The following is a 16,125-nucleotide window of genomic DNA, read 5'->3' on the forward strand; positions in this document are numbered from 1 at the left end:
CGTTCGGCAGGTGATGCAGTTATTGTCCTGAAAAACAACTTTTAAACTTGCAGCCCTGTGTCAAACTGGTGTGGCCTAGAGTACCCATGCCTTAGGATGGCACATCCTCTCTGTCCCTCCTCCTTGCCCTTTTCATCATTAGAAATGCCCCAGGCAGGTATTCTCCTATTCATCAGCTGTGTGAACACTGCACATGGACTGGATCATTACGCAACCTGTGCAATGTTCACTGCAGAGGAATAGGAAAAATCCTGCCAGTTGCATTCCTAATGATGAAGAGGAAGGGGAGGAGGGACGGAGGGGTGGTGCTAGGTTAGGGAACAGATACTCTAGGCAACGGCAGTTTGACACAGAGCTGCAAGTTTAAAAGTTGTTTTTTTAGGACAATAACTGCATCACCTGACGAACGGACCCCAGCACAGATCTTGGATTAAAAGCTTTATATAATAATAATAATGATAATAAAGGATTTGCAAAGTAGTAAGGGTGGGGAAAAAAATCCTGTGCTGCAGTGGAGATTATGGGAATACCCAATTACTGGTGAGTTGATTCTATTTCCTTTACTCCTACAGCAGCTACAGATAACTGCAAAAGCACAGCTGCAAAATGCTGCGCTCAGTGCGACTGCAGCATCTACATGGCTACAGAGGCAGAAATCTCTCAACATCAGGGCTCTGTGAAGCCTGAAACCTCCAATGTCCTGGCTACGGATGTCGGCAGGAGTAAGAGGTGAGGGTGAGCAGAGATTGTGGCAGTGCTTCTCAGGTTAACCCGAGAAGCACTGTTCTGATCTTTAATCTGCAGCAGCCGAGTCTATGAGGCGTGGTCTAGAGCATCTATGCCGTAGGCCTGCGATGCCTCTCCTTTCTTCCTCCCCGCCCTCCTATTCAGTAGGAATGCCCCAGGCAGAATTTCTCCTATTTATCACTTACATATATAATGCACATGTGCCTTAATGATCCGAAGCTGCGCATAAGCAGTGAATAGGAGAAATCCATTCCTTATGACAAGGGGCGAGGGGAGGAAGAAAGGAGAGGCATCGGAGGCCTAAGGCACAGACAGTCTAGGACACGACACATTGACTTGGCTGCTGCAGATTAAAAGATAATTTTTTTTACCCTAACCAAGGCACAGGGCACATTTTAAAAGACATTGCCGGGAAGCACTTATTCTCATCAAACGGATGGTACAAGCAGTTTGCTGGATACACTATCACTTTAAGGAAAGCTTTTTGGTAATATGCATAATAGAACCAATTGTAAATAATGTGTTACCTTCTCAAACTTTAGCTTTACTGGCTTTGGGTTTGTGGCAGTGACCGCTTCAGCAATTTCTTGCCCTATTTTGAAAGACTGCTCCTTTGTTGCACCTTTCAGCAGCACAAACATACTACAAAACATAAGGATAATAAACCACATAAATGATCATGGAAAGGAAGCATGTGTTTACAGTTACAATCTGTGATTAATATGGCGTCACAATGAATGGCTTAGTTACGTGGAGTAATAATGTCAATCACTTCTCTGTATCTGTAATTAATATGGTGTCACAATGAATGGCTCAGTTACGTGGAGTAATACTGTTAATCTCTTCTCTATATTTGTAATCAATATGGCATCACAAGGAATGGCTTAACTATGTGGAGTAATACGGTCAATCACTTCTCAATATCTGAAATTAATAAGGCATAACAATGAATGATAGTATTGTTACTCTACGTAACTGAGCCAATCACTTCTCTATATCTGTAATTAAATTGAATTAAATACATTTTAAAATAATCTTTCACTTGGTCAGAACATTCCCAAGTTCTAGTCTTCTACCATGAACTTCGCTAAGGTCAGGAATAGGGCCCAAATTACTGGGCTGTTGTACTTAAAAGGAATATCCCACGAAAAATAGTGTGTATATTTTAACAGTATGTGAGAAAACAAATACTTTATCAATAGCTGTAGGTTAAAAATACTGTTTGCTGTATGAGTTATTTCTGTGATGGCGCCCCCTGCTGTTCCTTGTTCCGTGGCTGGCCTCACCACCTGTGTTGAGGTTTATACCTCTTCTTTTACTTCCTTCATACACAGTGGTTATAATGGCCCCAGGTTACAATATTTTCCACACACAATGGTGTTTCCTTGACGATTGTAACTTGAGACAAATAATTAATATACAATGCTACAGACAGTCCAAACCAGCAACACGTGTGAATGGCTATTCTGCAGTTAAACCCCCTGTATTACTGAAGTCTGTGCAGAAATTGCCTGTCTAGTAGCACCTCTCTACAGTGTAGTGCAGTACTACATGTTCTGTATCGCTCTTTACCTGTGCCAGGATGGGCTGCACCTTTTGGACAGCTGGTAAGAGACTTTAATTTTTCTGGGACCCCTGTGTGAATGGTACAGGACCCTAAAAAGCTCCTATCTAAAGATTTGCAGATTCCAGTAGCTCTTTCTGACAAAAAGCAGTGGTCAGGCTGATCTATACAGCTCTATAGTATACATGTATTATGAAGTTTATATACACTATGGGGGACATTTTTTAATATTGCACTCCTGACCAAGGAAAATACATACATTCTTTCCTTTTCTGTGGCGTACGCCAGCCATAACCCCCGCTCGCCTGATGGGCATGGCCTCCTCCGGTGCCTATTTTATTATCGTTTTCACCTGGAAACAGGTGTAAACAGGTGTAAACCATGCAAAAGTTTACACCTGCTCTGGAGCAGGTGTAGATTTTTGCACAATCCCTCTGACATGTCACTTCTTTAAGCGGAGAGCGGCAGCAGCGGAAGAGCGCGCGCTTTCCCATAGAGAAGCAGTGTCGCATTGAGGCAGGCAGGGTTCTGCCTCTTTTACGCAGTGTGAACATACCCTTAAAGGGAATCTGTCATCTGCAATTCATGTTCCAACCTGCTAAAAGAGGTCATTATACTCAAGAGAACGACCAAATATCTTGATCCTTTTTATTACCTGTCAGTATCGCCATAAACAACTCTGGCTCCCCATTTCTTTGTGTCGTTCACAAGTTTTATAGCACGCTCCAAAGTCTCTCGTGCTTTATGGATGATACTATCTCCAATCTGCAAGACAGAAAAAATACATCATCAAAGAAATCATCACTTCTGCAGTATTTGCTTAAATCTCTAATAAAATAATAATCACGTAAATAAATTATTATATCATATGCACAAACTAAGACTAGATGGGTTCATTGTTGTTTTAGACGACTTCCTTCCATTATGCAAAAAGACGACTTCAATCCTTAGAAAATCGGCCATTGGGAGTTTCACTCCTGTCCAATATACTGTCCACTGTCTGTTAGACTCAGGCCGTCTCTAGTAACAAAGACACCAAGATGGAACACAGGAAGTGGGGGAAGGCCTTAGTTTGTGCTATGTGCAGGAGAAGGATAGAGTGGGCCTGTGCTGTGTAGCTGCAATCTATAAGCCTGTGTCCATCCTCCAGAGGATTCTTACTGTCCTTCTAAAGTAAATTTGACACTGTGCAACAAGGTAGCTCTAAACAAATCAGGATGGATAAAATATCTTGCTAGAAATGTCCCAGACATGTACCAGTATATGTAGAGGTTAAAACAGGCGGTAATGTTTAAAACTGAAGAGCTAATATTAATCTATACTGGTTAAAGGTACTGGCAAAGATCTTATGATCAACGCCTATGCTCTGGGCATGCAAGATCCGTCTAATACCTGCAAAAATAATTGCACCACCTGGGTGAGACAGGTGAAGTGCACGACAGTGTACGCCATTACAGTGTACTGCCTAGATATGAGTCCACCTTATCGTGGTGAGGCAGTTTACGCTGTTTGCAAATAGTATTTTTGTGGGAATTTTTTTTGGGCAGTTGGGGGGGCTGCTTTTAATAATTTTCATGTCTATGGTGGGTCTGTATCTTGCCATTGTGGTGAGCTGTTGCATTTTTCTGTGTTTTTGTGTGTTTGCAATTTCAGCCATGGCAACGTGCTCCTGCCTAGTGTGAATGGTGTTCTAGGAGAGCTGACCAATTTTTTCTTTTTTTCGGTGTTACAGCGCTTCTCCTCCGCTCTGTCCTCCCTGGGTCCCGCGCGCTCTAGCTTTGCAATGAGAGCGCTCAGCCAATCACAGGCCGGGACCGCCACAGCCTGTGATTGGCTGAGTGGCCTGTCAGCTGACAGGCCATTCTGAAGCTAGAGCGCGCGGGACCCGGGGAGGAAGACAGAACAAAGAAGATCTGACAGGTAATGTATGCTGCAAGGACATCGGTAACGATGTCCCTGCAGCCCTCGCTAAACGATCATCGGGCCGTGGAATAGGCCCAGTAAACAAGCCGCGATCTAGCAGATCGGCGCTCGTTTAAATTGTTGATCGGGCCCTCCTCGCCCCGTGGAATAGGCCCTTAAAGGGAACCTGTCAGCTCTGACAGCAGGCCAAGACCCAACTTTCCCTGGGATACAGCGTGAAATAATTACTCCCGCCCCTGGCCATCTCGCTCCGGATGCCGGCCCCCTCGCGTAGAAATCACTGCTGTGCTCATTATGCAAATGAACAGAGATGAGTCCGATGCCCATAAGAAATCACCACTCCAGTGCCTTCCTGTGGGCATCGGACTCATCTATGCTCATTTGCACAATGTCCTGCAGGAAGTGGTAATCTTTCTAGTCTGGAGAGCAGAAGAGGTTTTCTATAGGGGTTTGCTACTGCTCTCAGACAGAGGTGGCAGCAGAGAGCACTGTGTCAGACTGGAGAGAAAACACCACTTCCTGCAGGACATACAGCAGATAATAAGTACTGGAAGGCTTTTTTGAAATTAAAAATCTCTGGCACCAGTTGACTCAGGGGACCTGGCACATGTTTTCTGGTTTTGCAGAGATACTAAGGAATATTGGGAAAATATTTTCAAAGAATCCAGTAAGATGATAGAGGAAAATATATCCCCATGCCCCACTATAGGAATACTAGGAAATAAAGAAATAAAAGTAACTGATAAAAAAGAAAGACAATAAAGAGGGTTTCTGTTTAGTGTAATTTGTGCACAAAAAGATTGTAAACCACTAAAAATTAGGAAATGCAGAGAAGTTAAAAAAAAGGGTTCATAAAGGCTTCCCTGCTGTGCTTCTGCTCTTTCTTTCCTTCCTGCTCACATAGCACTTCGCAACCATGTGCATCAGTAACCCCTTCTCCCTTCACATGCAATTTATAGAGTAGTGTCCTTCCCCAACACAGTGCCAGCTTGATGAAAGTTTGATGAAACTGAACAGTTGACTTTCAAAAGCACTTTGGCACATCAGGAGTTAGGAGGAGGTTTTGTGCTGAAAGGAAGAACCTGTGTGTACCGCTGTCAAACCACCCAGATCTGGTCCAACCCCCTAAACGGACAGAATAAGGGTCCGATTAGACAAAGCAATTTTTAACAATTAACAAAAAACAATTACAATCACAAATCGAGAGCTACTTGACATCACTCACCATATTACACAGAACGATAGTCGTTAGTTACAATCATTACAACGACTGTTTACTCCATCTGATTCCAGCAAACGAACAAACGATGTGGCATTATGCTGCGTTTACACGGAACAAATATCTTTCAAATTTTTGCGATAACGATCAACACAGCGAACGATCAAGCTACGAGCGAGAAATCGTTTATTTTAATCTTTTAACATGTTCTTAAATTGTCGTTTGTTAAAAAGTCACAGATCGCTTCGTGTAAACAGTCTTTCACAGATTCACCCTATGTGAAAGATGGGCTTAAGCGATCTTAAAAACGATCGCAATAACGATTTTTCTTACGAATTTTATAACAATTTTTCTAACGATTTATTCATCTAAACGCTGATCGTTATAAAAACCAAAATTGTTAAACGATCGATTGGGCGAATTATCGCTTCGTGTGAACGCAGCATAACAATGAATGATTAGTGAACGAATGTGTAACTACATCGAATGATTAACAATGATTTTAGGTGCAGCTCAAAAGATGGGATCAACGACACAAAAAACGATGTTTAGATTGTTGCCTGCATTCAGATGAAGCGATTATCGTTTAAATTTGAACGGTTTAACGATTTTTTGCACGATAATCGTCCCATGTAATAGGGCCCTAAGAAATAGCTGTGCACCATGGACTCTCGGGGCTCGAAAACAGCACAAGGAACACTTGTCACCACTCTATAGGGTTATTAGAAGAAAACCATGCAGGTTTTTAAAGTTGTTTAAAATATGCATCAGGGTAATAATCTTAAGAACCAGTAGGAGCTAGTGTTGCCTGTTAAAAGTACAATACTGTCCCTTTAAGCAAGCAGGTAGATTTGGCGTGTGTTGTTTAAAAGGGATCTTTGTAAATCCAACCCCAATAACAAAAAGGCATGGCAAGCTGCACATGACCCAGAGCTGAGTATATTCCATAGGATTGTACGTTATAAAGGCATATTGATCTAGTGCTCTTTTGTCATCATACCTCTACACAGGGCATTCGGCCAGAGAAGTTAGCAGCAGTATAGCCAAACGTCACATTGGAAATTAACTTCAATCCCAGTTGTCTGGCATCAAGCAGGCGTGTAAGGCTTCTGTCTCCTTTATACTCTTTCATAGACTGTTTCACCATTATTCTGGTCTTCAAAATCTCTTCAAGCATTCGTGGCAACACACCCTTTCTGACGGAGGCCTAAGTCAGGAGAAAGAAAAGATTCACAAGAAAGTAAATGGTTGAGAATAATCATCACAGAAGATGAATCCACATGTAGGCAGCTATTACACAGGATACATATAGATATACATAGATACATATACATATATTGTAGGCTCTTGTCAGCGGGGCTCTCGTATTTGACTTGATGAGTCTATATATACTGCCAGACTTGTAAAGTGCTGAGGAATATGTTGGCACTATATAGGTTAAATTATTACTTGCAGTATAGTCACCTATAGATGGCACCAAGAAGACATTTTTCTTCCTTCAAGAGGAGAGCTATTTTGTATACTTTATTCCCATTATGCATTGCCCTACTTCATGTGCTTAGTTTCTTTTTTCAACCAGCAAAATTAAAAAGCCGCCTTCAGGAGACTGGACCTGGATACAAGTAAGTATAGCTTTGTTTTTACTTAAAATAATGAATGTATATTGCAAACTTGCTTTTTTCACATTTACTGTTGATTTTGACTTTAAAAGTTATTACAACAGTAACATGAAAATGCGCCCCAGTCCTGAAAGGGATAAACACTGGCTTAAAGGGAACCCGTCACCCTGAACCCACGCCATCCCTGGACAGAGGAAACCGCAGGAACAGGCCATCGAACTCCTCTCTCTTCATTCGCATATTCAGCGCGCAGATGAGCGGCAGCAAGATCTCCGCGGCAGGACCGGCACTGGGACATGCAAGAGGGGGTATGTATGGGGGGGCCCTGTCCAGGGATAGGGTGGGTTCGGGATGAAACGTACCCTTTAAATAAAAGAAAATAAAAAAAAAAGCAGTGAGGAACAGACAAATCTCTTCCAGCACCGCTTTGTTAAAGCTGGTTAATCATAGCATTCTGACATCTGTTTTTAGAATGTTTTATTTCTAAATAAAATTTACCCAGTTTCAACAAAGTGCTGCTGGAGGATCTCATACTGTCTATTCTTTACTACACTGTATATCTGGATGCTTGGTCAGCAAAGTCTCTGATGATAATTTTATTATCCTTCAGTTGCTTCTTAAGGAGACCTAGAAAATTTTATGTGGCATTTGAAACATTAAAATTTTCAAATGAGATTAACAAACGTTCGATATATGTGACTCTAACAAGTCATATATGTATGAATCCCATAAAGAATGTCAGTATACCTATTTATACTAAGGCGTACCTTAACAAAAGCAACTCCATTTGGTGAAACTGTAATATCATGTCGTAGCTGGTGCAAGAGGTCTGGAGGAACATGCAAAGATGTACAGCCAAATTTTAACTCTTCACACCTACAAAATATAAAGCAAGATATTCTCACTTAAAATTATGGAATTGTGGTTACAGACATGACAAGAACTATGACTGACAGCAATGTACATTTTAAGACTCCCTTCACACGGAGTAAAACTGGTGGAATTCCGCCAGCCTCCGTGATACACTGGTAGTCTATGGGAGGCTTGCACGCCTCCTCTCTCTGCTCGGAAGAATGGACATTTTAATTCTTCAGTGCAGAGAGAGGAGGGGCGCAAGCCTCCCATAGACTACTAGTATGTCATGGAGGCTGGCAGGATTTCGCTGTGGAGAATTCCGGCAGTTTTACTCTGTGTAAACGGAGCCTTATAGTGGCATAAACTTAGTGAAAGACTTTATTATCCAGAATGTTATGTTTTAAACATTGTGTTTCTTGTCAACCGTGGTGAGAAGTTGTAGATCAGTACAAATAGGCATGTACAAGGCAAATACCAATAATCAAGAGACACGGCACAAGAACAGTATATGCAGGAGACAGTAGAGTTTTGTCTGCACAAAGGCGTGGAAGCGGTTTAGACCAGAAACATGTCCAGCAAGGTCAGTCATATGCACACAACCACACATACTGCCCTGCTATATATATATATATTTTTTTTAAAGGAGCATAACAAATAATTTATAACGCCTTGAACAAATTTTGGGGGAAACATGTCAGGGGAGCAATGAAAAAATAAACAACATGCAGAATAAAAATGGTGGCACTTACCACTTGCGGTTAAAAACAGACCTTTATTTCATTCATGGGTTGTGGACGGACCATTTCATGCACCAAACACTGTCTACTTTGTCAAGGCTTTCGTGTTTGGTGTGTGAAACGGTCCATTGCCTGTTCGAGAGTCTCCACTCCACAACCCATAAAGAGAATGATAGTCTGTTTACAACCGCAAGTGGCGAGTGCCACCATCTTTATTCTGCATGTTGATTATGAGGTGAACTGTTATATGTAGAGCACCATTCGAAGGTAAAAAGGTCCGAGCCATAGGGGATTAGCATGTCCTAACTGATGTCATCTGCCAGGTGTAGAGAAGTCCTACAAGTACCCTAGTGTGTAGTGCCGGGATAACTTCTTGTTGGTGCTATAATGAAAAAGTAATGTGTTTGCCAAGCTAAACATAATAATAAACTAAATACAGGGCTTTAAAGGAGTTATTCAGAGAGGACCCCATTTTGCAGAATAACACACACACACTTACCTCCCTGTCTCCTGCCTGTACTCTGCTGCTCTGTCGCCTGGTGTGTGGCGGCCACTTCCGGGTACTAAGATGTGATGTAGCAGACACAGTATGCCATTTAGTGGCAAAGGGAGACACCACTGCAGTCACCGGATGGCTAAGCGGGCCTGCTATGTCACATCTCAGCACCTGGAAGCAACCGCACACCGGGGGACTGGAGAAGTGGAGTATGGGCGGGAGACAGGAAGGTAAGTAGGTTCCTCATTTCACTCATCCCCTCCCCGGGCATTCCACAAAAAGGGATCCGGGTCGGACAACCCTTTTCATAAAGCTCTACTTTGTGGAGCTTTGGAGCTCCTAGCACTAAATATAAATGATGATGCCAGGAACTTCAAGCTCTGTTCCATAGCACATTATCTGTATTTACAGCCAGTACACAAAACGTGTGAACGCCCCCTAACTCTGAGGAAATACTGTGGAACAAATAGTGACATCTAGTGGCTGCTTTTGGTACTTCTCTTTTCCACCTAAGCAATAACATATTGTCTAGCTTCCCTAAAACCGAGACTGCCAATTACAAAAGAGATCTGCTACAATGCTACTAAAGTTTAGAAGATCCATGTAGAGAACAGAAATAGCTTTCCTGTCTGTAGAGTCAAAGTATTTGGAGGATAGGGAACTTATAAGCAACAAAGGAAAAAAATCCTAAAATGATGCCTGTAAACGGCAGGGGGCATGTGTGGGGTAAGATTTTCTCAGATCACATAACACACCCGGGCACACCTCCCCCACACCGTGAATTCCACTGCAGGTTCCATGGGACAAGTCGTAATTTAGCAAGTATTTGGTTGTCCCATAGGTAAGTGTATGCATCTAATGTCACTTTGTAGCAGAGACACCCCACCCCCCATCTCTTGGGTTCCACCTTTTTTTTTTAGGCCATATGAGGTTTAATACTGTTCAGTAATAGCAAGATAAAATGTAAATCGGCAATTGAAGCCCTAGATAATGGAATTTGGGGAGAACCACCTTCTTAACAAAAAATGACTCTAGTTGGAAAAGAAAATTTTTTTTAGACCATGTACATGTCTTAACTACAATTAAACCTAACAGGGCTTTTAGATTTAACCCATAGCTGCACCAGGACGTTATTTAACGTCCTCGTGCCGCTATGGGAGTTCAGAGGGGGGTCGCGCGGCGACCACCCTCTGAACTGCCGCGATCCCGGGTGCCGCATGTAGCCCGGGCTCGCGGCTATTAGCGGGCACGGTCCGATCGCCGTGCCCGCTAATTAAGTACTTAGAAGCAGCTGTCAAAGTTGACAGCTGCTTCTAAATACTTGCGGTTATACATCCCTGGTGGTCTAGTGGGGGGATCGCCCCCCTGCGGCGCGATTGCGGGGGGGCGATCCCTGCATCCATACCGGGCCGGGGTCTGCTCCGTAATGGCGCTGATCCCGGCTCGGCATTCTATTGCTTTTGGCTGCAGCAGCCAAAAGTAATAGAACACCGATCTCATGGATTCATGCAGTATAACTATACTGCATGGATCTCTATGAGAGATCAGAGTGCATATACTAGAAGCCCCCCAGGGGGGCTTCTAGTATATGTCTAAAGTAAAAGAAAAAAGTATTTTTAATAACACAAAATCCCCTCTCCTAATAAAAGTCTGAATCACCCCCCTTTCCCCATTTTATAAATAAAAATAAATAAATAAATTAATAAACAAACATGTTTGCTATCGCCGCGTGCGTAATCGCCCGAACTATTAATTAATCACATTCCTGATCTCACACGGTAAACGGCGTCAGCACAAAAAAATCCCAAAGTGCAAAATTGCGCATTTTTGGTCGCATCAAATCCAGAATAATTGTAATAAAAAGCGATCAAAAAGTCATATATGCGCAATCAAGGTACCGATAGAAAGATCACATCATGGCGCAAAAAATGACACCTCACACAGACCCATAGACCAAAGGATAAAAGCGCTATAAGCCCGGGAATGGAGCGATTTTAAGGAACGTATATTGGTTAACAACGGTTTGAATTTTATACAGGCCATCAGATACAATATAAGTTATACATGTTACATATCGTTTTAATCGTAACGACTTGAGGAACATGCATAACAAGTCAGTTTTACCCCAGGGCGAATGGCGTAAAAACACATTTCCCCCAAATAAAAGAAATGCGTTTTTTTTTTTCAATTTCACCACACATATAATTTTTTTCTGGTTTCCCGGCACATTTTAGGCAAAAATTACATCTGCCTTAGCAAAGTACAATTAGTTGCGCAAAAAATAAGGGCTCATTTGGGTCTCTAGGTGGAAAAATGCAGGCGCTATGGCCTTATATACACGAGGAGGGAAAAACGAAAACGCAAAAATGAAAACTGGCTGTGTCCCCTAAGGGTTAAGCAAATTGTTTCCCACTATCGCCTCTGATGCCACTCATACATGTAGTATTTTATGTGCACAAAACAAGTAAAACAAGTAAAACAAGGATGTCTCTTACTTTCCCAGATTCTCAATGTTCCCCAGACAAGTCGAGTAGCAGTAGTTGTAAGCAATCACTACAGATGGGTATAAGGACTGAAAGTCTAGAACCAATATGGAATTGCTGTAGAATTTGGATTCAGGCTCCATTACAAGTGGTATACACTGTGGTGCTTTCATCTGAGCTCGTTGTTGGGGACTTGGAGTTACTGGGATATAATTCATTGGCTTGGCAATGCGGAGCATCATTGACTCAACACGATACTGTGCAAATAAGAAATAAGAAAAAACATATCATTAGTTCTCTCATGTCACTATTTATTCTGAAACTAAAAACCCAAATTGGATATCTTTGGAAATATCACATATAAAGAAGTAGTTTAAATCAAAAACATCTTTATATCTATCACAGCAGCCTCCATCCCACAATTCTCTAGCCATTGGTTATGGTTGTTTTATCCTGGAATGTTAAAGGGCTTACTCGGTTATATTAAAAAAAAAAAAAAGTATATGTGGCGGTGTAAACATAAAAATAAAAAAAGATCCTGCTCCTAAACCCTGTGCACACTGGTCCTCTCGGTTACAACCAGTGAGTGGCTGAGTGGGCCACTTCCTGCAGGGATGCCACATTATCAGAAACCTGGAAGTAGCTGATTGTGAGTGCTGGGGTGGCAGATGAGGGGGGTGAACATAGGTTCTTTTTAATTTTTAAAAACCCCACCACCAGCCATATATAATATAAATCTATAATTTTTTAATCTCCAGATAACCCCTATAAAGGGCCTCTCAAACCATGCAGAGTTTGTATAATAAGTGTGCATCATTGTTCCCCCCCATAAATCTGAAAACAAATAAACAAGCTAAACGGAGGCAGGGGGATGGGTGAGTTTAGGTTGTTTATTATTTTACTGCACTCCATGCCTGCCTTTTTTGAAATTTGGTGGGACTTCTACTTTAAGTGGCCATGCTGTGTATCAGCACTTAACTCTTTTGGTGCCAGACACTAAGCAGTGATCTGCTTACTATACCCCCTTCTTGGTAGCCAGTCCCAGCAAGGAAGGGGTTAAGTGGAGATGCACTGTGTTTTTTCTAAAATCACTTTGCAGGTTTAGTAGTAGAAGTAGCCTAATTAGACAGTGTCCATTACTAAGCTGGGGCTTAGTGCTAGCCTGTAAAACGATTTAACACTAACCCTGCTATGTATCATCACTTAACTCCTTACACTCTGCGGGCCAGGAGCTCTGCACCAGTGCCATGGAACGTAAAACCCACAGATTTGCTCCACGTTTTGCTTTCCCACTGAAGTTTCAGTGAGAACATACATGCAACAGTGCCCACACTCTACCACAACCCCCCTTCTTTATATACACAATGGACACTAACTGCCAATACTTCCTAGACTGACCAGGAGATCAAAATTGAACAAAGCAGACCATCTTAGTGGATTATCTATGATGGTTGTAACCAAGGGCAACAATTTATCAACACAAAGCAGGCACATACATGGGGGATTACTACGTATATTCCTCTCAGTACATTTTCCAGAAACTTTTCTACATTTAAAACTTTCACAAAACTTTCATGCATCAGCTTTTATGTATTTATTATAATGGTAAAACCCCTTTATTGTGTAAATGCTTAGTCCTTCACATATCCATCGGCATCTTGCATCAGCAGACTATGCTGTGACAGAAAGCAGCACCTAGTGACTCTTTTCGGCCCACCTTCCGCTGACATACAAGTGTATTCAATAGTGCAGTCTGCTGTGTATTGAGTCCTGTTAAATTAGCATAAATGGCCCAAACAGAGTCCCCATGTTGCACTTTATAGATATGGTTGCCTTACCTGTGATCCTCTAGTTAGGACGTGCAAAAACTGAATTCCAAAAAGTCTTGCAAGTTCACTAGTTCTCCCAATCAAATCTAAGTGTTCGAGTAACTGGAGTGATCCATGCACTCTGCTAATGTAATGGTCAATCATCCTCCATCTGTAAATAAACACAAAGAAAAAATATTAGTCCAAAAACAACATAAAAAATATGTTCTCAACTCTATTATAAAACCATAACTAACCAATTTATAAAAACCATTATTTTCATCTTAATGTCCCATGGATGGCTAAAACTTCTGATAACCAGGATAATGCCAAAAAATAATTGTATGAGTGTATACTTTTGCAGGTCCGAACCGTCCATCCGTCTCTCGTGCCGGCCCCCCTCTGCCGGGACATAACTGTACTCAGCCGCGATTGCACAATTATGCTCAGCCAATCGCGGCTGAGCAGCTGATGACGCGGCAGAGGGGGGCCGGCACGAGAGACTGATGGAGCAGTTTGGCCGGCCACCCGAAAATGACATCATTTTCCCAAGATAGCGGATGGGGTTCGACACGAATCAGGTAAGTATAATGCACCAACACTTCCGGGTCTAGCGTGGGTGGGGGTGAAACACTGGGAAGGGGGCCATTCACATACATAACATACATTACAAAGTTGTATAACTTTGCAATGTGTGTTATTTTGTGAATAATTGTTTAGCGCCGCACTACCCCTTTAAGTATGACTCGACCGCAATATGTGAACTCTGAGTTATAATACATAAAGATTGCCACTAAGAATATGGTGCCAACTTCCCTTGTGCTAATAAAATGTTTTTAAAAGATTAGTTAGCATTAATAATTTTTTACCTGTAAACATCAGATTTCTGATCAAACCAATCTGATAAAGTTCGAAAAGTAAAAAGTGGGAACCTCTGGTGAAGAACATGGAAGGCCACATTTTCAAACGTATAGTTAGTCAGAGCAACCTATTGGACAATGGAAAAAAAAATTACCATCACAAAAAAAAAAAAAGTCAACACATATGACGTTTACTAACAACCTTGTATCTGACAACATCTGCATGTAAGTGCCTACATAAAGATATGGCCGCTTAGGCTCATTTAAAGGGACACTCCAGTGGAAAAAAAAATCAGGGGTGACAGGCTCCCGACCCCCCGTTGGAGCCCCCTATACTCACCTAATCCCGCTTCTGGATCCGGTCGGGTGACTGAGATCTCAGCCGCTGCAGCCCAACACCCATAGAGAATGACAGGAGAGTCCGACGCTCCGTCATTCTCTATTAGTGTTGGACTCATCTCTCAGCGCGCGCGCGCTGGGCTGCAGCGGCTGAGATCTCAGTCAACCGACCGGATCCAGAAGCGGGACCCGGCGGGATTAGGTGAGTATAGGGGGCTCTAACGGGGGGTCGGGAGCCTGTCACCCCGGCACGGGGGGTGACAGGTTCCCTTTAAGTCTTCCAGTATTTATCAGCTGCTGGAGGTCCTGATGGAAGTGATTACTTATTTCCACAGTCTGACACAATGCTCTCTGCTGCCACCTCTGTCTGTGACAGCAATGTACCAGAACAGCAGAAAATCCCCATCCAGTTCCTGTCACAGTCAACAGTCAGAGGTGGCAGCAGCACTGTAACAGACTGCAAATAATACACCACTTTCTGCAGGACATACAGCAGCTGATAAGTACTGGAAGTAGCAAGATTTTTAAACAGAAGTAAATTACAAATCTATATAAATTTCTGACACCAGGTAATTTAAAATAATATTTTTTCACTGGAGGTCCCCTTTAAGCTCAGAGGTCACCACAGAAAAGTCAAGTGCATTTTTGAGCATGCCATCATTTAATAAGTAATAAAGTGTAATACCTTGGAGTGATTCATTCACTTACCTTTTCCATTCAATTTTTGTTCACCTCTTGTGCAAAGGGTGAACCCAAAAACACTGCTTTCTATATTTCTTTACATAGTGCATTTAGATAAGACATATAAAACAAAGTTATCATTCCAAAAGTCATGTTTATTTTATTTTCTACACTAAACACTAAGACTGAAGACTGTAGCTGCACTTTTATGTCATGTCAAGGCATGTCAAAGCCCCATCCCTGCCGACTGATCACCTATCATAACAGAAACCTATAGGTAGCAGGGTAATAAGGTTCCAGTATAACTGATAATCTAATAAAAGCATGGAGAACATCATTATTCAATTATTCTTTATATGACCTAGGTGGCAAATGTTAAAAATAAACTGTAAATTAAGTGAATACAAAAAGTGCAGAACCTTCAAAGGAAAAAAACGCCAAAATAAGGGTGTATTCACACATACAGGATCCGGTGCAGATTTGATGCTGTGTTCAGTTATTTCGATCAAATCAGCTGCGATGCGGTATGTGTAAAGCTACCCTAAAATGTTAATACAAAACATACTGCAACAGCCCCGATTAATTACGCCCCGCCCCCCCCCCCCCCCATCACAGCCAAAACCTAAAAATAAAAAATACATAAATAAAAAGGCCCCTGCTATACTGGTGATGGTTTTGTGAAATTCCACATTATATTGCAGTACTGATCTGAAATGTAATTTGACCATAAGACTCATCTAGACTACGCTGTAAAAGATCATAGATTACTTTTGGTCTTGTGCAAGAAATAATAT

The 16,125-nt window shown here is 42.0% G+C and overlaps 1 protein-coding gene across 3 annotated transcripts in view; it reads right to left on the reverse strand.

Annotated features, from left to right (window-relative positions):
• REV3L (REV3 like, DNA directed polymerase zeta catalytic subunit) overlaps positions 1-16,125 on the reverse strand; it is a 124,441-nt gene that overhangs the window by 12,039 nt on the left and 96,277 nt on the right. For all 3 annotated transcript variants that reach the window (XM_069974847.1, XM_069974846.1, XM_069974848.1), the window contains 7 exons: positions 14,321-14,439; positions 13,482-13,623; positions 11,656-11,900; positions 7,840-7,948; positions 6,454-6,660; positions 2,967-3,076; positions 1,275-1,389 (listed from right to left, as the gene is read on the reverse strand). In XM_069974847.1, coding sequence (XP_069830948.1) covers positions 1,275-1,389; positions 2,967-3,076; positions 6,454-6,660; positions 7,840-7,948; positions 11,656-11,900; positions 13,482-13,623; positions 14,321-14,439 — 1,047 coding nt within the window. The remainder of the gene's footprint in view (positions 1-1,274; positions 1,390-2,966; positions 3,077-6,453; positions 6,661-7,839; positions 7,949-11,655; positions 11,901-13,481; positions 13,624-14,320; positions 14,440-16,125) is intronic.

The sequence above is a fragment of the Dendropsophus ebraccatus genome, chromosome 6, assembly GCF_027789765.1.
Source record: "Dendropsophus ebraccatus isolate aDenEbr1 chromosome 6, aDenEbr1.pat, whole genome shotgun sequence".
Taxonomy (NCBI): Eukaryota; Metazoa; Chordata; class Amphibia; order Anura; family Hylidae; genus Dendropsophus; species Dendropsophus ebraccatus.